This window comes from Chelonoidis abingdonii, chromosome 1, assembly GCF_003597395.2.
Source record: "Chelonoidis abingdonii isolate Lonesome George chromosome 1, CheloAbing_2.0, whole genome shotgun sequence".
In the NCBI taxonomy this organism is placed as follows: Eukaryota; Metazoa; Chordata; order Testudines; family Testudinidae; genus Chelonoidis; species Chelonoidis abingdonii.
This window is the reverse complement of record NC_133769.1, coordinates 142,355,330-142,380,988: the sequence shown is the minus strand read 5'-3', so window position 1 is coordinate 142,380,988 and position 25,659 is coordinate 142,355,330. Positions and strand designations below refer to the sequence as shown.

The window sequence follows — 25,659 nt, the reverse complement described above, 5'->3', positions numbered from 1 at the left end:
TATTTTATCTTTCTATCTAATGTAACTGGTTCTTCTCATTATCTGTATAAACATCCAATCCTTTTTTTAGAATCCTGCTAAGCTCTTGGCCTTTGCAATTAGGTAACTTTACTGCCGTATTCCCTATAGCAAAAGGAATACTTGGAGAATTCTACTAACATTGCTGTACTGTTTAGTTAGCTACAAAAGCTATTAAAAAGTAAAAGGGAGCCACTGTAGACCCATTGACTTCAGTGGAACGGCTCATGTAAGGGTTGGTCTTGGAAGGATGGGTTTGCAAGATTAGGCCCTATGTTATGTTTTACAAACATTTAACCATAGTCTTAGTGCTTATTTGCTAACAACTCCACAAAGGCAGGCAAATCACATGCAAAGCCATTGCAAGCCCGTCTTTCAGTTATAGGTTGTGCTGTGCAGAAAGAGCTGACAGCCTTTTACCAAACGCCCAAGAAAAACAAAAAGACTCATGCAAGCTGGTCACAAGCCACAAGAGCATTCCCAGGCATGCATTTAAAAAGAATACCACACACACACCATACCATAGTAGGGGTAAAGGCGGCTAACCAGTCACATTACAGAATACGCATCTTCTTCCTCTTCCTTATAGAGAATATAGTTAAAATAGGCAGTCAGGCCTGCACCAAGCAGCTAGTACACCATAAACAAAAACAATCAGGAAAACAAGTTAGATCGCCTTGAACAGATTAGCTCAGTACAATAATGTCGAAGGATTGAACTAGCTGCCCCCTATTCATTCCAAATTAGCACATGACACAATCTCTAATTTCCCCATGACAAGAATTGGAGCTGACCACAGGAAAGCAGCAATTTGGGCTTTTCCTTCACATATCTGTATGTTTGAAAACAGCGGGATTGTCAAAAGTTTTCACCCTCTGATGATAAAATAAGGAAATTAAAACAGTGAGCAGCTGTTTCTAGAGTTTAAATCATTCAGTCTTCAAAATCAATTCAAATTCATTTGCAGTACAGCAGAACCACACAAAGGTTCCCATCCAACAAAGCACTTGAACACACGCTTAACTTTAAGCATATGAATCACTGAATTGACTTCAGTGGGATTGCTTGAGCAGTAAGCTGCTACTCAATGTGAGTAAGGGTATCAGAGAGGCTGGTTCTAATTTGCACAAGTCAGTTATTCTCAACCATGCAGTCGTTAGCACAAATGAGCAAGGCTCTACTGCAGGAGTTCTCAAACCGGGGGTCGGGACCCCCGGGGGGTAGTGAGGTTTTTACATGGGGAGGGGTTTGCAAGCTGTCAGCCTCCACCCCAAACCTCGCTTTGCCTCCAGTATTTAAATATATTTAACGCCATTATAAAAGTGTTTTTAATTTATAAGGGGTGGGGGTCACACTCAGAGGCTTGCTGTGTGAAAGGGGTCACCATACAAAAGTTTGAGTGCCACTGCTCTACTGTAACTGGGTTTTTGAAGCTGTACAATATTATTTTCTTAAATCCTACTGCTTTCTCTGTAGATAAACTACTCCTCAGAGAGAACAGTGGGAACCTAAACTGCCTGGAAGTTCTCTCTCACTTGACTACCCAAGATACCTTTGGCTTCTTTCTGTCACTTGAAAAATAAAAAAAATCAATTAAATTTTATTTAATATGAAGAAAATAATTCCCTACTTGAGCAGAAGCCAGACAATGTTGAGATTTATGAAATCAAGTACTGTCTTTCTTGCAAGTTGTCTGGATAGAACCCATTTCTCCACTTCTCACTGGGCCTATTTAGTGCCACTGTCACGGCTGCAATGCCTGCTATAGGTGAGGTAGGTATATAGGCCTCATTTGAAGCCCACCTTAGTTGAAGGAAGGACTCCTGTTAACATCAGTGGACTATAATGAGGGACCATAGTGCATGCACCATTAAAGCAGCAACTGTCCTTGGAAAAGAGAGCTATGGTTGATTCATAAAAAATACCACACAAGTGCATTCACGTTCAGTTTTGGCATCAAATGAGCATAGAGCTTGTTTCTTCCACACAAAAGAACTCTTCCAGATTAACAGACTAGCACTGTATTTAGGCAGCTGGAAAGAAAGCATGAGAAAACATCATGTGCTGCAAACCAAGTGTTTTGTGGGGATAAAGTGTAACCTTTTAAAATGAATATTAAAACTTCATGAGAATTAAAACAGCATGGAATGCACCATCCTCCTAAACGATTGTTAGGCATGCAGAATAAAAGAAACGTGCATATCAGTGATGTAAGAGGACCTGCCTCCTTCTAATCTACAGCCCTGATTTTGGATGTGAGCTTGAACTTGAGAGGTCAACAACAGAAAGGCAGAAGCAGAGTGACGCTGTATTATACAAGGCATTAAGCCTTTATTTAGACTTCAGGGGAGGCAAAAGTAAGGGATAAGTAAAGGTCCTACTGAGCTTGATTGTGCTTTGTATGCTTCCTTGTCTGTTGTTCATTCTTATCAGTTTGAACACTCGTTTGTTGATTGGATTAGAAAAGCCATGGGTGTGCAGAGTGCATGGTAGCAGATATCAAGCTGTGAAAGACCTTATCCGTGATGCATGACAAATCAGAAGAGCTCCTGAAAACTCCCTGGGTTGCTATCCATTGCCATTTCTGGATGATAAGCCACTGGAGGGCAAGAGTGAGGTGGCTGAACTGAATTAGAATAAGCGCTAGACTATGACTTTCCCATATAACTAGAGCGCTGCAAAATATTTGAAACAAGAAATGAGAAACATTAGCAATTTACAGGGTTTTTTTTTCTTTTTTAAAAAAAGAACATGCTAGAAGTAGAGTGAGACTTATTTAATGGAGAAAAAGAGTTTTTGAAGTTCACAATGAAGCAGTGGGAAATGGTGGCCAACGCTAACAACCAGTGTGTATACGGAGAACTTAAACTATGCATCTCACCCCAGTACTTGAGTAGAGCATATGCTCAGTGCAGCGTATAATTGAGCGTACAGGGCGCACGCAGTAATACTTTGCCTGCACATATTCAACACTGAAAAGTGAGCTTGGTTGCAAATCAGCTCAGAAGGTCTGTAACTTTGCCACTACGTGAGTTTATTCTTTTGTTTTAGTCACACCTCTCACTGTGCATGTGCTGGGCCTAAGGCATGAGGACATTATGGCATCCTAGTAAGGAAGGGGCCAGATTTGCTGCTGTTGCAGATGCTCTTCTGTAAGTGCAATTGCGGATACACTTCCGCATCTGAATACTGACTGCTCTTTTACTTCGCCTGCTCCTGAGGTAAGCTCACTTTTTCTGATCTAGTCCCTGCTTGGCGTAAACACTTCATGGCCTTTTTGTTTAAATGAAAAGTTGGTTACAAACAAACAATGGCACTTGATTTATTGCTGTTCTCAGTGGACACAGAACACAACTTGTTAAGGGCTCAACATGGCTATGCAAGCAAGTAAGGGGGGGGGTGCATTTGTGTGGACTACCCATAGCACTAATTGAAGCAAGAGAGGGCAATCAAACTTCACAGAATGGCTACCTCTCCCCCTGCACAGGTGGGTAAGAGGGGCTGGGACTGTACATAGCTTTGGCTCTAATGCTAATGTGCTTGCTTGTATAGCTGGCCAGCATGCCAAATATAGGCCTGATGCAATGTCTTTCTTCCTGAAAGCAGAGGAGAGTCTGGGAGACAGATTGTGACTCTTTGAGCCACACTTTTTCCCAGGTTGCTTGTGGGGCAGCAGAACAATACGCTACAGGCCATGAAGTGACAATCTAGCTCTAAATCTCAATAGGCATGTGGCCCAGGGGTCAAACCACTGGCTATTTATGTATGAGCATTGCTGGGTCAGCTTTGACAGAAAAAAACTTGGGGCAGAAAGAAGGGAGATGGGAGAGTCAGCAGTAGTAGCACCCTATATTCCACTCTCTTTCCTGCCCTCTTTCCCCTCTTACAATGTACAAAAGAAGAAAATCAGACAGCTACTATTCCACGACTGCTGAAATTTCTGAGCGTGCAAACCCAGATGCTCAATATTTTGCAGAGAAATGAATTTTCAGTTACACAAAATTGCCTGTAATGAAAATGGTGATATTTTTAAACCAAAGCACCCCAGCCCCCTCTACTTTTGCACAGCTTTAGTTATCACCAAGGAAAGTAGGAGAAAATGAAGTTTGCCTTAGTGTAACGGAGTAAGCAGGTGAATGGCACTGATTTTTATTTTGCCTCCAGTGCATAGCAGAAAGGGAGGCACCCTTTAAAGCTGCAAATGAGTGGATGAGTTATATAGTGATAAACAGGAAGAAACGAGCACACAGATGGTCATACCGGAACAGATCCCAAATGCACTCCTACGTTAACAGGACTGATTCCTAAAAATAAAAGTAAATCCAAAACATAGGAACATTAGCAGAGTGCTGTATTGACAGGAAACAATATACAAAAAGTGCAGCAAACACATGTTCAGTTCAACTAATACCTGATAAGCCCAAAGAGATCATAAAGAAGGTACATATACAAGGTAAAAGTCTCAAAAGCGCTTAAGTCAAAGTTCCATTTTTAAAAGTGACCTAGGGTATGTCTACACTGCAATTAAAAACCTGTGGCTGGCAAATGCTAGCTGACTTGAGCTTGTGAGGCTCAGGCTAAGGGGCTGTTTAATTGCAGGGTAGACATTTGGGCTTGGGCTGCAGACCAAGCTGTAGGACCATGCAGGGTTAACCAAACCCTTTGCTCAAGCCCTGTGAGCCCAAGTCAGTTGGCACAGGCCAGCTGCAGGTTTTTAATTGCAATTATCCCCATTTTACTGAGCAAACGGAGGCACAGAGATGTTACGTGACTTGCCCAAAGTCACACAAGCACAACCATGGCAGAGGTAGGGATAGAATTCTGGAGTTCCACTTCCTGCTTCTTTGCTCTAGCTGCCTATTAGCATGATGCTGTATGTTGAGCAGGCAAAAAAATACTTGTATAGAATGGATGGGACAGCTGACAGTGGAGAGGCATCAATAAGAAGAGGAAACAAAGGCAGAGTGAAAGAGTTAAGTGGAATGATCAATATTTTAAATTATGGTGATTGGAAAATCCTTCCAAGCTGCACACCCACTAAATTAAAAAGATTGAAGACACTTCCTATGTGCAGCGCAGATTGAGGTTAGTCTAAGAGTGTGCAGAAGACTTCCACCCACATGTTCTAGAGTCTCCTCTCATTTGTCCCAGTGGCCTGTCTACAATCACCAAGACGACACTGATGAAGCTGTGTGCTATGACAAGATGGCCAATGTAGTATTGTGGGTCCTGCGCTTTTCTTGGTGGGGGCTAAGAAACCACCCCTTGCCCCTGCTCTTGGGGTGCCAAGGGCCCCACTAGTGGCCCAGGAAGGTGGTAAAGGAGGGAAGCGGGGGAAGGGTCTGGGTTTGCTTCTTATTCTGAGCCCCAGGCCCTCTCAACCCCTGCAGGTTCTTACCCTCTTCCCCCTTGGGTGGGGTATCTTCAGTCCTTAAACACTGGGAGGAGGGAGATCCCTCCCCTGCTTGGGCAGGGTCTCCCTTACTCCAGTTTCCTGATCTTTCAAGTCTCTCAACATACCTCCAAACTCTAGTCCTCTTTTCTTCTTCCCTGACTGCCTGAAGCTGAGGGCAGGGGTGGGGGGTGGTGTGTTATTAGGTTGCTAACAGGGCCTTAATTGACTACAGGTGCTCCAATTAACCTGTAGCAACCCTCCCTAGTCTACAGGGAACCACACCTTAATTAGCCTAGAGTTTATATACTTCCCCTCTACCACAGCTCCCTGGCCCTCCTGCATCACAGTGCACAGAGCTGAAGTTCAGAGGCAGCGCCTGGGGGAATTTCACTGCCTAATTCCATCTGAAACCTAACTGTTTCAAAAGAAGAAAAATTAAAATTGGTTAATGGAGAAAGGACAAGATTGAGAATCACAATCTCCATCATGCTGGTCTCTTCCACCTGCATGTGGGAGAAGGATGCCCCAGAACACACATTCAGCTGCTCCAACCAGGTTCAAGCTAGGGAAAGTAAGGAGACCTATGGGTAAGACCCAGGAGTGGGACTTAGAAACAAGGCTGTCTGGAAAACGATTTCTGTTTCAGGGCACTCACTTACGCTGTAGAGAACTCAGGTTGAAGCCCCTGCTCCAAATCAGGCAGAGCAGGGAATAAAACCTGGGTCTTCCACATCCCAGGTGAAGGCCGTGAGTTCAGGTACCTGTGCTGCCTGACTTGAACCTGGGTCCCTACATTGCAAGTGAGTGCCTTACTTATAGGTCAGAGGTTCCAAATTTTTTCTTATTTTGTATCCTTTTCCAGATCTACAAGCTGCATGCATATTCCTACCCTTCTCCTCATGATACTTTGGGTGTTCTTCTTAACACTACTTGTGTTTAGCCATTCGTCCATATTTCACTGTTACATACAGATATCGTTATAGTGCAATGTATACAACCGAACCCCACCCCTGCTAAGTTCTGAGCTCAGTTAGACTGGACAGTTGCCAGACAACTGAACCCACTCTGCATTGAGACTGGAGGTGAGGGCTCTCTATGTCAGGATTTCTGTGTATCTGTTCCCACTGGTACATCTTGCAGTAAATGAACTACCATTTTTAAATAACTAATTCCCACAGAGTTTTATAGCTTCATCTGAGTAGCCTATTATGAAAATGCAATAAATAAAGTAATAAATAAAATCCACCATTACACAATTTTGCCTGTGTACCCCCTAGAGATGTCACGCATACTACAGTGTGGGAACCCGTTAGGTTCTTCAGGGGTCTGTTTCCATCTCTCTTCTCCTCCGTTCCCTCCATTTATCTCCCTCCTTCTGCAGTCTGGACTTGAGACACCTTCCCAATGAAGTTTTCATCAAAACTTGTTTTCATGAATTTGGCAATTTTTGACAGAAAAAAGTTTTGCTGGACATTTTTCAACCAGCTCTACTCAAAACAGGACTTTATTTGTGGCTCTGGTCAAACTTCCAGCTGGGTGACCTTGGGCAAGTCATGTAACCTACCCATGCTTCAGTTCCCCATCTGTAAAAGGAGGTGTGTGATGCTTCCCTTTCTCACAGAGGTGCTGTGGGGATAAATCCATTGTCTGTGAGGGGCTCCAAAACTGAACTGATGGGGCCACAGAAGCAGGTACACAGTAAGGAGAACTAGATCAAACATAGAGCCTCAGAGGGGCATAAGCAGCATTTAATTTAATAATGACTGATTCTTATTAGAAGGCCTCTGTAGTTAACGCACTGGAGTGTAAGGAGGTGCTGTGAGACATGTCTCGTGCAAATGGAACTGAAATAAGATCACATAATTAGCCTCCCTCTTAATCATCACCCTCTAATGGACTACACCTGATAATGCTCTCGTGGCACAATACCACAGGCCCTGTCTGACTGAGTTAATGTGTTTGTCAGCTGTAGGACTATGCATAGTGTAGCACAGCATGTCAAAGGCCCGCAGGCAGACTCAGGGTTTATGCTATTTTATTTTAATCTGGGTTAAAAGAAACCTGGAGAAATAATAAAGTAGCAATTTCAGCTTAAAGCGTTTATTTTTATTGAAAGTCCTTTAGAAATCCTGAGGGATTTCAGTGGGATTTAGGCACCTCAATCATTTTGGGTCCTTTGAAAATCCCAGCCTCCATTTTCAGGGGTTTACGTGTAAACTGCTCAATACAAAGAATCCAGGAAATTGCTAGCTCCAAGGCCCATTGCATCATTAAAGCACATTTCTTCATGCAGGGCCACTACTGTCCATAAAAACATTTATGTTCCAACCAGGGATGAGTGCTCCAACTGCCCCTCCCTGTGAGGTGGCAGGAGCTCACATAGTTCCCATGGCTGTTTACTGCAAGTTAGCTGAGAACCAGCCTTGTAATTTAAGCATCTAGCCTCCTGGTTAGTCAGTGATGCACCATCACTTTCCAAAATGACAGTATGGCACGAGTGTCATGGTGAGCACGTGGAAAGTATCAGTGGAGTCGTGGCGTTAGACATAAGAAAGACTTGGCAGCCAGGGAGTAAGGGAAAGGGAAAAGGATGAGCCCATTCCTCCTTCATCTTACCCTGTGTATTTGACTCTGGGGTGGGATTTTAAAAAGTGCTCAGCTTTGGCGTAACTCTTGCTCAATGGTAATCAATGACTTCAATGGGAGCAGATTTAGGCTAACACTGAGTGCTTTTAGAAAATCCCATACTACGTGTATCGGGAGGACTGACTTGAGAACTTGTGCAGAGTAGCTGACTGGGAGGCATCATGGCAGGTGGGAATGGGAAGACATCAACACGTGACAGAGTTGGGGTGGAGGCTTCAAGCCACATATGTGCAGAAGCCACTCTATTATCACTTTCACCAGCTCCCCTGGTTGGAGAGAGGGTGGCGGAATTGGGCTCATGGTGTAGTATAAACAGGTTGGCACTTTCTGAACATTAATAATGAATCCTCTCCATCATGTGTTAAGCACTGATGATGATCTCATTGCTCTACAAGACACACAAAGACAGTCCTGGACCTACAGAGCTTAGCGTCTAAGTGACCTGTTACAAAGAGAGTGAGTGTCAGGGCCAGGTTAGGGCTCCTGACGCACAGTTCTTTAATCAGTCCACCAGGCAATGCTTATCATGTAGATTGCAAAACTCAGGGGCAGAACAGCTGGCATTTCTTCTTGTCTCTTGTGGCAAACAGGTTGGCTGCTGGGATGCTCCACACTGTAAAACTGGACCACAAGATGCTGGGCTTCACGGACCATTTGTGATTCAGGGAGAAATGTCTATTGAGGTGATTTGCCAGGTGATACTGGATCCCAGGTAAGTGATTGGCCACAGGAGCAATGTTTTTGCCAATGCAAAACTGCAGAACTTGATTGCCTCCTCACACAGCACATTGAAATGTGCTCCCCGCATCTGTTCACATAATACATCATAGTGGTATTGTCAGCAAGGATATGCACTGCTGAGTCCCTGATGTGATCTCAAAGGGCCTGATGGCACGAAGCTCCAGGACCACTGATATGCAGACAAGCTTCCTGTTCCAACTACAGGCCTTGAATCTCAGATCCATTCCCCAACCTATTAAGGAGGCACTGGTGACAAAGAGTTCAGGTTGGTAGGGACTGCACAAACGGAATGTCCTGGCACACATTGTCCTGAACCATCCATCTCCATAAAAGAGTCCAGGATCAGCAGAGGAAGTGAGATCACACTGTCCAAGGGATGAAGATGCAGATGATAGATTGACTTCAGCCACATCTGAAGGGGACATGGGTTAAGCCTGGCATATTGGACTGCCTGTATGCACGCAGTTACATGGCCTAGCAACCTCAGGCACACACGGGCTGTGGCTGAGGGTTGAGACGGCAGCTCCAGACTTAGGTGGCAAATCACCCAGTTGGCAGAAATGCTCTTGAACTTGTAGAGTCTATCAGGGGTTCACTGAATTCGATTGTTTGAGTTGGAACCGATCTTGAATTCCCTTTGTTTAGGATGAGACCTAGATAACTGAGCAGGCATAGTGTGAAGTGGACATTACAGAGGACTTCACCTCTGGACTGTCCCCTCAATGACCAGTCATCCAGCTAGGGGAAAATAAGAATTCACCTCTTCCTGAGGTATGCTGTTACCACTATCATGCATTTGGTATAAGCCTGGGGAGCAAAAGACAGGCTGAAAGGCATCATGGTGTTCTGCTTAGTGCCAGGCAGCCATGACAAACCTGAGGAACCTTCTGTGGCTCAGAAGGACGGCTGTGTGGAAATTAGAGTCCTGCAGGTCTAGGGCAGCAAACCCAGTTAGTATGATTCAAGAAGGGAAGGATAGTTGCTAGGGTGACCATACAGAATCTCATGTATCTGACGTATTTGTTCAGATCACAGAGGTTGAGAATAGGTTTCACTGCTCCCTTGGGCTTTGGGGACCAGCAAATATCGTCCCTGATGCTGCAGGGGGACCTCACCTCCAGCCCCCAGAGCCAGTAAAGACTAAACCTGCTCAAGGAGCAGTGTCTCATGAGAGGGGTCCCCAAAGAGAAATGGGGTAAGGGGCAAAGAGAGGGGATGTAGAGGAAATGTATGGCATGACCCCGTCTGATGATGCTTAGGATGCAGTTGTCCATGGTAACTGAGGCCCCAACACTGTAAAAATGAGTCAGCCTGTCCCCAAATATGGGGGACAGAGAAGAGGTTCCCACTGGATTGCTGTCCTGGACACACATCAGAATGGGCATTTGCTGGATGCCAGGGGGAGAGAGGGGATGAGCCAGCTGGTTAAACCCAAAACCAGAGGCTCTTCTCCTCTGGGATCCATTGCCCTTCCTGGAGTAGTTCTGCTGCTGTACAGGAAGGGAGGGCTGTCTGACAAACCACTGCAGGCAATACTGCTGCTGCTGCTCAGTAGAGTGGGATCTTCTCACAGCTACAGTATATACTCCCAACACACGCAAAGTAGCTTGGGAGTCTTGAAAGAGTGCAGGGTTTGTCAGTGTTTTCTGAAACTAAAACCTGGCCATCAAATGGTAAGGCCTCAATGGTCTGCTGCACATTGAGTGCAATGCCCGAATGCTGCTGTCATGAGGTCCTCGTCATAGTCACAGCTGATGCCATAATTCTGGCTGTGGTATCCACCATGGCCAGAGCTAACTGCCACTGTACAGCCTTCTGCACTAAATGCTGTAAACTCTTCCCTTGAGAGTTCTGGCAACTTGTCCATGAACTTAGACGTGCTGCCCAACTGACAGTCATATTTAGAGAGCAACGCCAGCTGGTTTGCGATGCACATTTGCAGGGAAGAAGAGGTATAAATCTTCCTCTCCATTAAATCCACCCTCTTGGACTCTTTATTCTTAGGGGTGGACTAATACCTTCCCTGCTGTGCCCTGTCATTTGCTGCTGTTACCACCAGAGAGTTAGGGGCTGGATGGGAGTAGTAACCCTCAAAACCCCGCATGGGAATGAATTACCACTCCTCCAAATGTTTCCTTGTGGGAGGCAATGCAGCTGGAGTATTCCACAGGGCCACGCAAGCCCCAAAAGAGTCTCATTTATTGGGAGGGCTATTCTCCCAGGAGGTCATGATTGCAGAATATCCAGTATCTTATGTGTATTCTGCAGGAATTATGCCTTTGGATACCCAAGGTAGTGACCGTATACCTCAGGAGGTCCGGTTATGCCTTAAAGTCCTCAGGTGCAGAGGGATAAGACAATTCCGGCATGGTAGAGTCAACTAGGGAGGAGAAGGAGGCAGTTTCTTGAGCGAACTATGGATCCTATTCAGGACTTACTGAGTATTTCCCAGAGCTCCTCATACTCCCCCTCCCATTTGGGGCTCTGGCTTCAGCTGCAGGTAGGAGGTCTCAGGGCTTCAGCCTTGCAGAGCCCTGTGGATCCCCTGAAACTGGCTTGCAGCCCTCCAGAGGGTTCAGGCCTCTGGCTGAAAACCAACTGCATCAGGCTGGAGTCAAGAGACAATATTTACCGGAGTGCTGCCCTGAACAGTTCTGGCTGAATTTAAGCCATGGTCCTGTTCTTGCACTACACTACAGGATCTAGTCTGAATACCCCTGGAGGTCCAGAAGGAATGGGCTCAGGGATTCCTTGCAGCTGAAATGGTTTGGGAGAGGGAGTCACTGTGAAACTGATGATCTCGCTCTGGAGTGGATCAAGGAGTGAGACCACAGGGACTGAGGAGTATCCCAAGGATTCCAAGAAGGCCATTGGGCATATGGATAAGGCATTGGTGGCCAGCTGGCACTGGGCCAGGAGTCCCTGTCCTGAATACAAGACAGATGCCATTCTCAGTACCAATGGTAATCTGAGGGCAATCTCTGGTGCCTGTCTAACAACAAGGGGGAGGATGACCCAACCTGGATCTTGAGTGTCCCAGAGATTCTCTGGTGACGATGGGGGAGCCAGACCTAACAGGGCAAACAAATGGTCACATTCACCTGATGCCCAATATGAGGTTGACATCAGTCCCAAAAAGGAACAGGGGTTAGACAACAGTGGTACTGGATGAGACACACTCCCACCCAGTGCTGGGAGAGGGGCCAGTACCAAGGTAAAGGGTGGTACTAAACTCAACGAAGGGATCTGCCAACAAGGCAATGACAGTGCCAAAGGATGCACCAACATCGAGGCGGCTTTTGATGCTGGGCCTTGTGCCAGCCTCGACTCCACAGTCTGAGGCCTGGGTTGTGCGAGCTGCAGGGCACAATGGAGGATGAGGCGGTAGAAGCCATGGCACTAGTGAACTCTTGAACCAGTGGAGAGTCTGGGACTGAGACACAAGGCAGGCCTGATGCCGCCTGGTATGCTGCCAGCATGGAGACAGTTGACACCAGTGCTGATGTCATCAACGTCATGCCCCCATGGCTGGAACCGGAGTCGATGGTATGGGTTCTTGCTGCTCTCAGCACAGTAGCGGGGAGTGGGTGGGGACAGACCTGCTCCATCCCACGTGCTGAAGGGAGAACATTACCGGCCAGCACTACTCTTAGAAAATGAGAAGTCTCCCCGAGCCTTGGAATGGTCTCAATTTGTTTTATGGGTCTTCTTAATTCCTGTACAAGAGGAAGGAGAATGACTCCTCTTCCTCTTGGGGGAAACACCAGAGCCTGAGCACAGAGTGGCATCACTTGCCAGATCTGAAGGTGACTGCTGATCAGACGTGGACCTCTTGGACTGTTCCAGCAGGTCTGCTTCAGCCGCAAATGTCTTGCCACCTGAGTCCTCTTGGTGAACGACTTGCAGATGGAGCACCGCTTTATAACGTGGTCTTCACTGAGACACAAGAAGCACTTTGTGTGGGGATCACTGTTGGGGATGACCCCCTCGTGCACGACAATGCTTGAACCCTGGTGAAAGCATCGGACAGGGTAGCCAACTACTATAACTACACTAAACGACACTTAAACTAAGGTACTACTAACGACTTTCTCACACCAAAAGCCTGAGGAGGAAACCACCACACAGAGCTCTGACTTTAGCCATGGGCAGTGAGAAGGAATGGAGAAGATTGCACTGGCACCACCCCTATAGAGCCAGAGGAGGGGCTAGGATTGCAGGGCATGAGCATCGTCCCTCGGGTATTGCTAGGCAAAGTACTCTGGCTCTAGTGTGCTGAGTGTGCACACACCTAAGTAGAGGACATGCCTCCATCTATTCAGTGAATAATAAATACAAATATTTTAGAAACCCCTGGCAAATAAACTTGCCTGATGTCTTACAGCTGGCTCCCTGCTGCAGTAGAGTTCTGTGGTAGCTATGCCATCAGGATGACAGAATTGCACTAGAGCGGAACCTGGACAGAGGTATGGAGTTTGGACCTAAAAATAGCACGCCAAGTGAGCTTCTAGGTATTGAACTGAATGCCACCTTTATCCCAGCTATTGGGAATATTCAGCACACTTTGGAAATTTAACTTGAGATTCTAAAAGTGACCTAAGGGATTTGGATGCCCAATTCCCACTAAAATGAATGGGAAGTAGGTTTGTGAATTCTCTCATCTGAGATTTTCAAAGCTGCCTTTTTGTAATAAGGCATTTTACATTTGCTGATGATCTTCAAAGAAGATTTTAGCATGGCTAGAAAGAAAAAACTGTTAGGTGTAGTTTTAAAAGGGAGGAGTTATTTCCACCACAGTCTGCATCTCCTTATTGAGACCTCTGCCATTTATTACATGATATATCCTAGGTTGCTCTGAACATTTTGAGACCAGTGATGCCAGGCAAGGAATGAGGATTGGTTTGAATGGGTTATTCCAAGGCAGAACGAGTGTGGATTGAACTGTTTTTCTGTTGTGCTTGAAACCAAGCACAAAATCTCTCTCTCTCTTTTCATTCTATTCTTGCTGTCTCGCTCTCCCACACAGACAGAAGTGTTTTTGAATGCTCTTTTTGAAAGCCACACCTTGCATGTAATCCATCCACCGCAGAAAGGCAGCGAAGTCTATGGGCTGTGTATAGGATTGTGCTTCAGGCACTTTTGTGTTTTAATGGCAGCTCTTCACTTGCCTCACTGTATATCTTGCAAAAAGTCACATATTACCAGTGACTGGGCTTGCATGGGTGTGCAGGGAGGGGCAGACAGAGCCTCCTGCATGCCCTGTACAAAGGCCAGTCAAAACAGAAGTCCCTGCACTTGAGGGAGAGCGGAGACTGCTCCTTGTGAACATGCCCGTGCACATCACTAATGTGTAGACTTGTGGGGGTTTTTCACATACGGCCTGCAAACTTCTCCTATACACCAGGAAGCAGGGGTTAAATTGTGCCTCGCTGAGCTTTCCCTGGAGCACTGTGGCTCTGCATCACTCAAGGCTGAACGCTAACAGCTCCTGATCTTGGAGTAACGGTACCTGAAAGGCACAATTTAGCCCTTGACCTCTCTGGGCCTGATTTTCAGAAGTGCTGTGTACTCACAACTCCAAAGGAAGTCAGTGGGAGCCACTGATATTCAGTATCTATGAAATTCAGGCTTTATGTATCTGTTCCCCTGTCTTTAAATGGGGATAGGACTTACCTGCCTACAGATTTGTGTTAGGCTCCAAGAGCTATATTTGGCCAGAGCTCTGAAGATGTAAAGTGCTAAATATTACAATAATTAAGTTTAATGGTGTCTCAAGAAAAGATCAAGGCTGTTCCGAACTAGAGGATACCGTACCCCATTTTGCCTGTCTGTGTTATACTTTGGTTTTTCTAATTTTAAAAGAAAAACAGAAAACATTAATAAGGAAGTGAAAATGTACGTCCAAGCAAAACACTGAAAAGCATGAGAAACTGATGTAAAATCATGGTGGCTGGCCAGGAGCTTGAAAATTCTGAGTATAAGGGATTATAGTAGCTAATCAAGTGTACAGAGATGTTCATGTTTACACTATGGGAGAAAAATCTCCACAGTAAAATGTCCGTCACGCAATCAGAGTGAAGGAATCTGCATACTGTAAAATGATGGAAATATAATTGTAAATGATTATGCAAAATCAGCTACATATACCAATGAGAGTGAAGGAAACTGCCTAACTGAGAAAAACAACAGCTGTGCATCCATAAATGTGTAAAATCCCTGAACTCTGACTGTCTGAGTCAATCCCATGTCAGTACCAGTTTTCATAACATATTTTTATGAAGAGAGAGTAATATGAGAGTTCTATGCAAATAAATGATAAAAAAAAGAGATAGAAAGGAGGGGTAAGTCTCAGTCTGAGAGTAACCACAACTGTATTATAAAAAGTAATGGCCTTTAGATAGAAAGGAACAAGTTTCACTTAATGAGAAAGAAAAGCTCTCTGAAAAAGCAATTTGACAGTGGAACAGCTGCCATGAGAGGGCATTGAGGCTCCATCAGTGGAAATATTGAAAAACTGAACTCACTCTAGACAACAGTGATACTAAAAAAGGGAGAGCTATATAAAATAGACTATTTTGATGAGTAAAATCAAATGTTGTAAGGGAAACCAGTTATGTTGTTAAAAGGAGATAGTGCCCTGCAGTGCTTAAATGGTGCAACAAACTAGCAGAGAGAAGAGACAGTCTGCCTGTCTGTCTGTCTAAAGGCTTATCTACATATGGAGTTATTCAGGAAGAGTGTAGACAAGTCCTAAGAAAGATTCTGTTGTCCAGGCTCTAGCACAGGGGTAGGCAACCTATGGCACGTGTGCTGAAGGCAGCACATGAGCTGATTTTCAGTGGCAGTCACACTACCTGGGTCCTGGCCATCGGCTCGGGGGGCTCTGCATTTTAATTTAATTTTAAATGAAACTTCTTAAACATTTAAAAAACCTTATTTACTTTACATACAACAATAGTTTAGTTATATATTATAGACTTAGAGAAAGAGACCATCTAAAAACGTTAAAATGTATTACTGGCAGGCAAAACCTTAAATTAGAGTGAATAAATGAAGACTCGGCACATCACTTCTGAAAAGTTGCCGACTCCTGCTCTAGCATATTGATAAGGACCCATGTTCTTGTCAAGACATATAGAGATCTGACATTAAGGGGCAGCAAAACCCATCTGTCAGTCTTCTATGTTGCCTTACTGCTATTTATTATTATGAGATTCCATTACTTTGGGACCTGAAAAGCTGTGGAGAGGGACTCGTGTGGATTCAATGCAGTAGAAAAATTCCCAGTCCTTGTATTGGAAAGCCCTGTCGCAAAGCCGACATGCAAGAAGAAAGAATTAAAATTGTTTTGAGAATCCAGCCCCTTGACTTTTATACAACTAAATCCTCACCTTCTGTGGTGCAGTAACACAATATTGTCTACAGTGACATTCCTTAAAAGGAAAATGGGGATTTGCATGAAACCACTTCATAAGCTGAGTGTCACTGCATTGTTCCACCTGCTGCCTCTCAACTCTCCCAAGCCAAAGGAGCGGCTCCACCATCTTTTCTCCACAGCCCTGACCCTTCAGAAGCACCAGCAGCTCTCTCCTCCCCTTCACTCCATTGCTTTACCCTTCCTACAGCGACTAGAGGAAGGTAGGAAGTGTCCTGCCAATGTCCCTAAATGCTGTGAAAGCCACAAGGTTGACTTCTACAAGATGTCCCTCTGTAAGAACTGCACTTGCACGTCTTGGAAAATGTTCATTTTCTTAGATGGAGGCAGCAACTGGCTAGATCGCCTCTCTCCACTGATTACAACTGTGATTACATCCATCCTTCCCAATTGTGAGAAGCAAATGGCCAGTGGACTATGTGAAGGATAAGTTGAGGTAGATAACTTCTGATGAAGCACTCAAAACTTACCTGAAAAGTGCTGAACTTAACAATGCAATCCACTTACATGGCAAGGGGAGGAAAACTTCACTCTGGGACAAAATAATCATGCAGTTTTTAGTTAGGGAAAATGCCCATAAAACTCAAGTCCTACTCATTATCCCCTTTGCACTTTTAGCAATGGAAGGATTTTAGATCCCAGTATCCTGGCTAAATTCTAGCATGGGTAATTGCATTCTGCCATTGAAAATTCCCAATAGTTGCTTTTTCCTGGTAATGCAATCTTCATTTCTTATCTTAAAGCTTAGTTTATTACGTTGAGAATGCTAACTCCTGGTTGCAGAATTCCACCCCACAGGAATTTGCAATTTGGTGGTGGGTGAAGCAATGGCTACCTGTATATACAGATGGTTGCAATTCTGTAAAGTGCTTTGAGGCTTGTGACTCGAATAATAACAACATTCAGACATGGATTGGCTAAAAGGAAAATGAGCCCTTTTGATTTGAGGGAGGAGGGGAAGATCTCAACTAGCCAACATTACTAGTAAACAATCTATTAGTGCTAGGCAACGCCGACTGATTCTTTGGAACCACCTGTTTCCTGAGCTTGTACTTGTAAGAATACCCTCAGATAACCTGGCCTACTCGGGTTTTTTTTGCAAGTCTCCAGAATTGACATATTTTTCATTATTAACTAATAAACTAAGAATTGAAATACTGAGCACTTTCATCCAAAGTGCTTCATAAACACCAATTAAGTGAAGCCCAGTCAGGACAGTGTTCACTTTACAGATCTGTAAACCAAGGTACTGAGAGGCTAAGAGACTTGCCCAAGTCCATACAGTGAGACAGTGGCACAGCTCATGCTAGAACCCATGGTTAATATATTCAGAAATGGTTACCTAGAGTTAGGCTCCTAAATACATTTCTCAGTGCCTAGATATCTTGCCTGATTATCCAAGAGGCTGAGCACCCAGCAGCTCCCACAGAATTCATGGAGGAGCTGTTGTGTGTTCAGCACCTTTGAAAAATCAGGCAAGATATTTAGGTAGTGAAAAATGGATGCAGGAACCTAACTGGAAGTATTTTTTAAAGTCTTGCCCAGGAGTCTTGACTCAAAGTTTCCTTCTTATAACCACTAGACAACATTCCCTCTTTTCATACATCTCTTCTGTGTTTACTGCACCAAGAGTCAGAAAGAACTCCTTTAAAGGAGCAATGAGAAATCAATTCAATTTAGATGTGGGGGAAGATTATGAAGTAGCAATCGGCTCTAATACAAGAAAAGCCATTTCACACAATTTGTTACCAAACTTACGGTTTCAGATTTATTTTTACAAGTAGAGAGTGGAATGACTTGAGAGAGCAAGTTAAAAATATCACATGGGGGAAAAAATCACATGGAGTGAGGAGATAAAGTGAAAATAAAATGCTGTTTTCTTTTTTTTTAGCATCTGTGTGAAGTGTTTGTCTTTGGGTTACATGTTTATACGATTATATTGACATCTCCTGTCCTCCAAAATTGAATTTCAGGTTTAAATCTGTGAACCGTTCCCTCTATCACACAGCAAATCAGTGTCTGAAAAGTGTCTGTGAAGCACTTATAAAATACAAGATGTGCAACTTTCTGATCATTTGGATTACAATACACCTAGCTCTATAGGGTCTCATGCCCTAGCATGACAGGATTTGACCTCAGATGAACAACTAAATAGAACAGTGAATTCAATAAACCACATTAATGGAACATTACATTACAGATTTCAAACACACAGGAGTCGGGCAGCTGAGATTTAAGGTTCCTATGGCAACCCAAACTCTTCTCTGTGCATGTACCATGTGCACTATGCTTGTCTTTTCTTACAAGACTGACTAAAACAGGGCATTGGGACATATTACTAGGCAAACATGTTAATAATGAAAAAAAATGGTTACCTATCTTTCATAACGGTTGTTCTTCCAGGTGTGTTGCTCAGGTCCATTCCATTATAAGTGTGCGTACACCCACATGCGCGGCCATTGGAGATTTTTGCCTTAGCAGTACCTATAGGGTTGTCTGTGGCGCCCTTTGGAGTGCCGCATTCATGCTGCGGTATATCACGCGCAGCCAGTCCTATGCCCTCTCAGTTCCTTCTTGCCGACAACACCAACAGAGGGGTAGGAGGGCATGTAATGGAATGGACATGATCAACACATCTCAAAGAACAACAGTTACAAAAGGTAGGTAATAGTTTTTTCTTCTTCGAATGCTTGCTCATGTCAATTCCACTCTAGGTGTCTCATAAGCAGAATCAATGGCGGTGGGCTTGGAGTTCACAGTCTCGCAGCTTGCAGCACTGCTCTGCCAAAGTCAGCATCATCTTGAGCCTGCTGGGTCAGCACATAGTATGACATGAACGGATGGACGGACGACCAGGTCACAGCCCAATAGATCTCTTGGACTGGGACCTGTGCCAAGAAGGCAGCTGATGACACCTGCACCCTAGCTGAATGAGCCATCATGATCGCTGGCGAGGGCAACCATGCCAGCTCGTATCAGTAGTGGATGCAGGCCGTGATCCAAGATGAGATTCTCTGGGCTGACACTGGGAAACCTTTCATCCTGTCAGCTACAGCAATGAACAATTGTGTTGACTTACAGAAAGGCTTTGTTCTATCAATGTAGAAGGCCAGTGCCCATCTGACGTCCAAGGTATGCAGGTATGCCCCTCTGCGCCAGGCACCATAGGTGTGGGGCAGGCAGGCTCAAGAAGGCAGGATCCAAGTGTGAAGGGGCTCAGTGTGGGGGGATTCAGGTGTGGTGTGAGAGGATACTGTGTGAGACAATCTGGGTGCAGGCAGCTCAGTGGGGGAGTCTAGGTATGGGAGGATCAGGATACACAGAGGCTCACTGGGGGGAGGTTCCAGGTGCAATGGGACTCTGCAGGGACTTCCAGATGAAGGTGGTTGGGGTTCAGTGGAGGGGTCTGGGTGTGGGGGGTCTCAACACGGGGGCCTGGGTGCTGGAGAAGTGGGGCTTGGTGGGGTGGGGGTCTGAGTGCAGCTAGCTGGGGGTCAGTAGTATGAGTGTCTTAATGTTGGGGGCTCAGGGTGGAGGTTTGAGTGCAGGGAGCTCAGTGGGGGGTGGTCTGGAGGCAGGGGATCTGGATGCAGGGAGGCTCCAGATGCAGGGGTTCGGGTTCAGTGAAGTGGGGTTTGGGTATGGAGGGCTAGGGGGGTTCTGGGTGTATGGGGTGAGGCTTGGCAGGGGTGTTTGGGTATGGGAGGTCTGGATGCACGGGAGTTGGGAGGATGGGGAGCAGCTCCTGTACAGTGACCCCTCTCCCCACAGCTGAGGAGCAATGGGAGCAGAAACAGGGAAGGATGCTGAGCTTCCTGCAGCTGGGGGAGGTTTCTGGAGGTGGGTCTGACACAGCCCAGACACTCCTTGCAGAGGAAGGGGAAGACCCATCCTTTCCTGCCTCCAGCCCAGCCAGACTAGCAGCTGATCCCGGCTCAGGGTAGGAGCCCCTTGCTGGAGTGTCCCCAGCCCCGTGGTGATTTACCTCTTCACTGGCTGCTCCGGATGCCTGAAACAATGTACCTGCGCTGCTAGGGAAAGGTGCGTGAATGCTCTTGCAGCTTCCCTTTGCTTCCCTGTCAGAGTCATTTTTCTGTGGGGAAGCAAAGAAATCTGCAGGGGACACACCATTATACCATCCCCTCCATAAACTTGTCAAGCTTAGTCTTGAAACAAGTTAGATATTTTTTTCCCCAATACTCTCCTTGCAAGGCTGTTCCAGAACTTCACTCCTCTGATGGTTAAAAACCGTCATCTAACTTCAAGTCTAAACTAATTGATGGCCAGTTTATATCCATTTGTTCTTGTGCCCACACTGACCTCTAACCTTAAATAACTTCTCTCCCTCCCTGATGTTTATCTCTCTGATCTATTTGTAGAGAGCAATTCTATCCCCCCATCCTTTGTTTCATTATGCTAAATAAGCCAAGCTCCTTAATTCTCCTCTCATAAGGCAGATTTTCCATTCCTCTGATCATCCTACTAGCCCTTCTCTGCACCTGTTCCATTTTGAATTCATCTTTATTAAACATGGGAGACAAGAATGCTCATAGTATTCCAGATATCCAGCTGGGCCTGCCTCAAAGCCTACTGAAGTCATTAAGAGTCTTTCTATTCACTTCAGTGGGCTTTGGATCAGGTGAATACTGAGGGTAGTAAATAGTTACAGAATACAGCCCAGTGATGCAGTGTGTGACTGTGTACAGAAAGGTCTTATTTCAGGGATCAGGAATCTGCGGAACGCATGCTGATTTTTAGTGGCACTCTGCTGCCAGATGGGGTCCTGGCCGCTGGCCCTGCTCAGCCCGCTGCTTGCCTAGATGAACGGAACTGCAGGCTGGCAGCGGGCTGAGCAGGGCTGGTGGCTGGCGGCCGGGACCCCGGTTGGCAGGAGCCAGCAGACAGAACCCCAGACTGGCAGCGGGTTGAGCCACTCAGCCCACTGCCGTTTGGGGTTCTGTCCGCTGGTCCCGCTCAGCCCGCAGCCAGTCTGGGGTTCTGGCCACTGGCCCCGTGCCAGCCAGGGTCATGGTTACCAGCCCTGCTCAGCCCGCAGCCAGTCTGTGGTTCCAGCCACTGGCCCCGTGCCAGCTGGGGTCCTGGCCACCTGCTCTGCTCAGCTTGCTGCTAGCCTGGGATACCAGCCGCCGGCCCCGTTCACCTCGCTGCACTATTATTTACTTTACATACAAAAATAGTTTAGTTATATAATATAGACTTATATAGAGAGACCTTGTAAAAATGTTAAAATGTATTACTGGCACGCGAAACCTTAAATTAGAGTGAATAAATGAAGACTTGGCACCCCACTTCTGAAAGGATGCCGACCCCTGTCCTATTTCATTGCATCTATGGCAGGGGTAGAGTTAAACCTACCATAACAAGATGAACTCTGAATTTCTTGGTTTATAAAGATTTAAAATCTCAGGTTTAACACTGAATTAATGTGTGTGTGTGTGTGTGTGTTTAGTGTTAAGGGAATATTACTGCTATGCAATTGGTTTTCACAATCTTCTTTTCTCCCACCCTACCAAGCAACAGCAAGACTGACAGCAGGATGACTCCACCTACACCACAAAGAAACAAGGAGGCAAAAGAACTGAATCAGAGCTAATATCGAAGTGTCACCCTCCCACTTCAGCGTGAGATAGTCAAAACTGTACGACAATGCCAAGGTAGTTCACTCTCCAAGGGGAAGGAGTATGGTTGGATGCAGAAAGGTAGAAAACCACAGCAGACAGACATCCTGGTAAGCAGTTTTCCTTTGTCATCAGTCACTCCCCTCGTATTCTGCCTAGCAACATCAGTGAATGACAGATGTATTAAGCAGCAAGTCACAGGGAGTGTGTGTATGAAGTGGGGGCATTGTGTGTCAAGAAGTTGTTTGAATCACTTTCTGACCTACAGTAGTAGATAGGTCCACTGGGTTGCGCCAAACAGAGGGTGTGGAGGTGACAAAGTGGGAACAACAGTAAGAAAATATGGCCAAGATATGGAACATAAGAAAACTCAAATGTCAGCTGGTATTGAGGAAGCCTAAGAGGTTGTAGTTCTGCTTGCCTGAAATTAATGAACATTTTCTTTTCCCCTATAGGGGGCTGACCTCTCATTCCCCTGTAGGTAAACCAATCAAAGTGGGTGGAGATAGCTATCCACTCGGAAGATGCTCGAACAGGTACTCACCTGTCTGCTCAGAGCTCTGCTCTCTAGTCTGGTAAGAAAATGATGGTTCTGAAGCAGGGGTCCCCAAGTTGGCTGGGCGAGGTGAATTGCTTGGAGTTCCGGGAGGCTGGTGCTGAGACTGTGTTCCCAAGAGGAGCGGAAACCCTGGATGGAAGATGACCATCCCAAGATACTAGCAATAATCAGGACACAGATTGGGTTGCAGGGAGGAAAAAAGTGCAACAGCTGTTGCAACATGGGGTGAATGGCACCAGTATGCTTTCAATGCCAAGAGAAGGAATATTTGGCAGAAGAGAGGGAATTTTCTGGAGAGGATAGAGAGGTGTTGAAAGAAGACCCTGACTGGGACAGAGGAAGAAAAATGAGACACAGCAAGTGATCCCTGAATCTCCTAGCAGGGACGGAAATGGGATTTCTACCAGATGATTAGACAAGTTACTGTAGTCCTTGTCCACTCACCACAAGCATTTTAGCAGGGAGGCCTGAAGAAGAGAAGGCAGGTGCCAGCCTAGGATGAGAAAAGTGAGATGCAGAGAGGGAAATGAGGTGCAGGCCTGAGGAAAAGGGGCCACAGATTTCCAGGGGGGCCTAGATAAAACCCTGTAAATCCTGTCTGAGAAGACTGGTCCCCAGAAGGGATGAAAGAGAAAGGCAGACCCATTTCCCCTGAAAAAGTTACAGCAATGGAGAAGGCAGAAGTTTTCCCTTTGTGATGCAAGCCACACTGATTCAGGCAGCACCAACAGAAATACCACCAGAGGGAAAGGAGCTGCTTAGAGCATTCTGGAGAAGGGGCTGAGGCTGAGGAAGCCAGAGGATGTCTACAGAAAGAGATGTACCCATTATAGCAGGGCTTCCCTGACTCACTGGAAGCCAAGTAGTATCAAGGAGCTGCGTCATCATCATCTTTCTTGCCACTTCCCTATTTGGGGTTAGCGACTTCTATAACCTTCTTCCAAAACTCATGATCATATGACAAGCTGCCATACAGACTGATCTCTCTGGGGTCCACTGATATGTCATCTGTGTACTAAGTCTTCGGTCTTCCTCTTGGGTCATCTTCCATCCACAGTCATTGCAAGTGCCATCCGACTGATGTAGCTTTCTGGTCTCCACTGGATATTGGCCATACCAACGTAGCCTAAACTCACTTGATTTGTCTTCAGTTGGAGCAACCTGTGTTAGTTCCCTTAGAACCTCATTTTGTTTCCTATCACGGAGAGTCCAACCATTTGACCATCTCAACATCTTCATTTCTGTGGTGGAGAGTAGCCTGATTTCCTTTATTGTGGTTGGCAAGTCTGTTCTGTACATTAAGATGGGTCGAATAACAATTTTATACGCTACCTTTTAACTGTATTGGCATCTTTTTGCCAGAGAACAGAGTTCAGCTTCCACATTTGTTCCACACAGCTTTAATACAACATTGGTCATCACTCAGGAGGGCACTGATCTAAGGTATTTACATTTTTTCACTCTTGTAAGTTCTCTGACTGTGATATCCTTTATGGTAAGTCTTCCTCCCTCAGTTATCCTAGCCTCATCTTACTAATGTTCACTCTTGGCCCAACCACTCAAAACTATAGTGCCACTGCTCAAAGCTGGCTGGCAGGTTCTCACAGTCTTCCACTTATTGCTCTATGCGAACAGCATGTTCTGAGGTGGCTTCCTTTGTATATTCTCACATATCGTATCCATGACAACTGTAAACAAAAACAGGCTGGACACTGACCCTGATGCAGGCTGGTGTGCACTGGAAACTCTCTCTTGTAGCTCCATTTATTTTGGGCTATGGTAGTCATTCTGTCATACATCCCCCATATAAGACAGACATATCGTTCTGGCACTTCTCTCTCATAAACTACACTAAACTAGTTCTGTTGGTATGTGCCCATGCATCTTTTTCAGGTCCACAAAAACCACCCAGTTGCCATCCCTTTTCTCTGAACTTCTCTATGAGGATTCATAGCGCAAATATGGTATCAATCCTGCTCCTTCCTGGCATGAATCCATACAACCCTTCCAAATTTCAACCATTCTGTGCAGATGCTTTTCAATAAACTTCTCCCACACTTTCAGACATGTCCCATTAGCTTAACTGGGTGATAATTAGTACACAGCATACTAGCTCCTTTATGTTTAAAAATAGGCACCACAAAGCTTTACACCATTCACATGGCATTTTTTTCTTAAGAATATAATTGAACAAACTTGTAAGGCACGTAATGCCTTCCCTTCCCAATACTTCACAACACTCACTGGTACTTCATCGAGCCCAGATGCTTTCTCCTAAGTGCCTCTGCAACCTCTGTCTTGTGTATGTAATTTGTCATGCTCTGGTTTGGCTTACATGTTCTTAATTCCTCCCTTGGGTTCTTCTGATTCATCACACTTTCAAAATAATCACACCAAACTTTGTTGATTGATTCAACATTCGTTTGTAATATAAGCAAGCACATTCACATCCCTTGTCATTTTCTCTCTTGCCTTGGCAAGTCTATAGATGATATTATCGCCTTCATGTCCTCCACCTACTCGGTTATATAGGAGGCCGTATTTTTAGCTGTTGCAACACTTCCTTTGGACTCCTTTTTTGCCTCTGTATGTGGCATCTTGTCACTGCTCACACCAATAGCCTGCCATTTTTTGAACATTATCCTATTTCCCCCTCAACAGATTCTTTAACTTGAAGGTTCCACCACCAAGTTTCCCTTCATATCCTTTTTGGCACTGCTTTCATCAATCCTAGGACTTCATATGCTGTTTCCAGAAAAGACAACTTGAGTTTGGACCAACTGTCCTCCACACATCTCTGTGTGTCATCAAGAAGTCTACACATTATTCCTGGTTTGAAGTGTTTTTAATTCCCGTCTTTACATTTCCCCAACCTAGTCCTTTCTGGTGCCCAGGAGTTCAGGAGCTTCCAAGGTCTCTGCATTCTGAAGGCAGAAAGGAGAGGTCTCTGCTGTCTCCCAGTGCACTCATAGCGTGTTACCTTACAACTGATTATTCATGATCGCTCTTTTCTTATTAAAGGGAAATAGATTTCAGTCTTGCCACCAGTGTTCCCTCAAATTTTTCCCACGCATGTGCGGAATGAATTTTGTTATGTGCGCCCATATGGAGGTCATGTGTGACACGCGACCACCATATTGATGCACATAACAAAATTCATGTGCTGAGGGTGGGGTTTGGAGTATGGGAGGCGGGCTCAGGGCTTGGGCAGAGGATTGGGATGTGG

At 45.4% G+C, this 25,659-nt stretch overlaps 1 protein-coding gene across 3 annotated transcripts in view; it reads right to left on the bottom strand.

Annotated features, from left to right (window-relative positions):
• The window catches only part of TSPAN11 (tetraspanin 11), a 158,583-nt gene that overhangs the window by 8,058 nt on the left and 124,866 nt on the right, over positions 1 to 25,659 (bottom strand). For 2 of the 3 annotated variants that reach the window (XM_075070824.1, XM_075070841.1), the window contains one exon: positions 540 to 648. The exons of the other annotated variant lie outside the window; for it this stretch is intronic. In XM_075070824.1, the coding sequence (XP_074926925.1) occupies positions 568 to 648 (81 nt within the window). In that variant the 3' untranslated portion in view covers positions 540 to 567. The remainder of the gene's footprint in view (positions 1 to 539; positions 649 to 25,659) is intronic. 3 annotated transcript variants of the gene reach the window in all.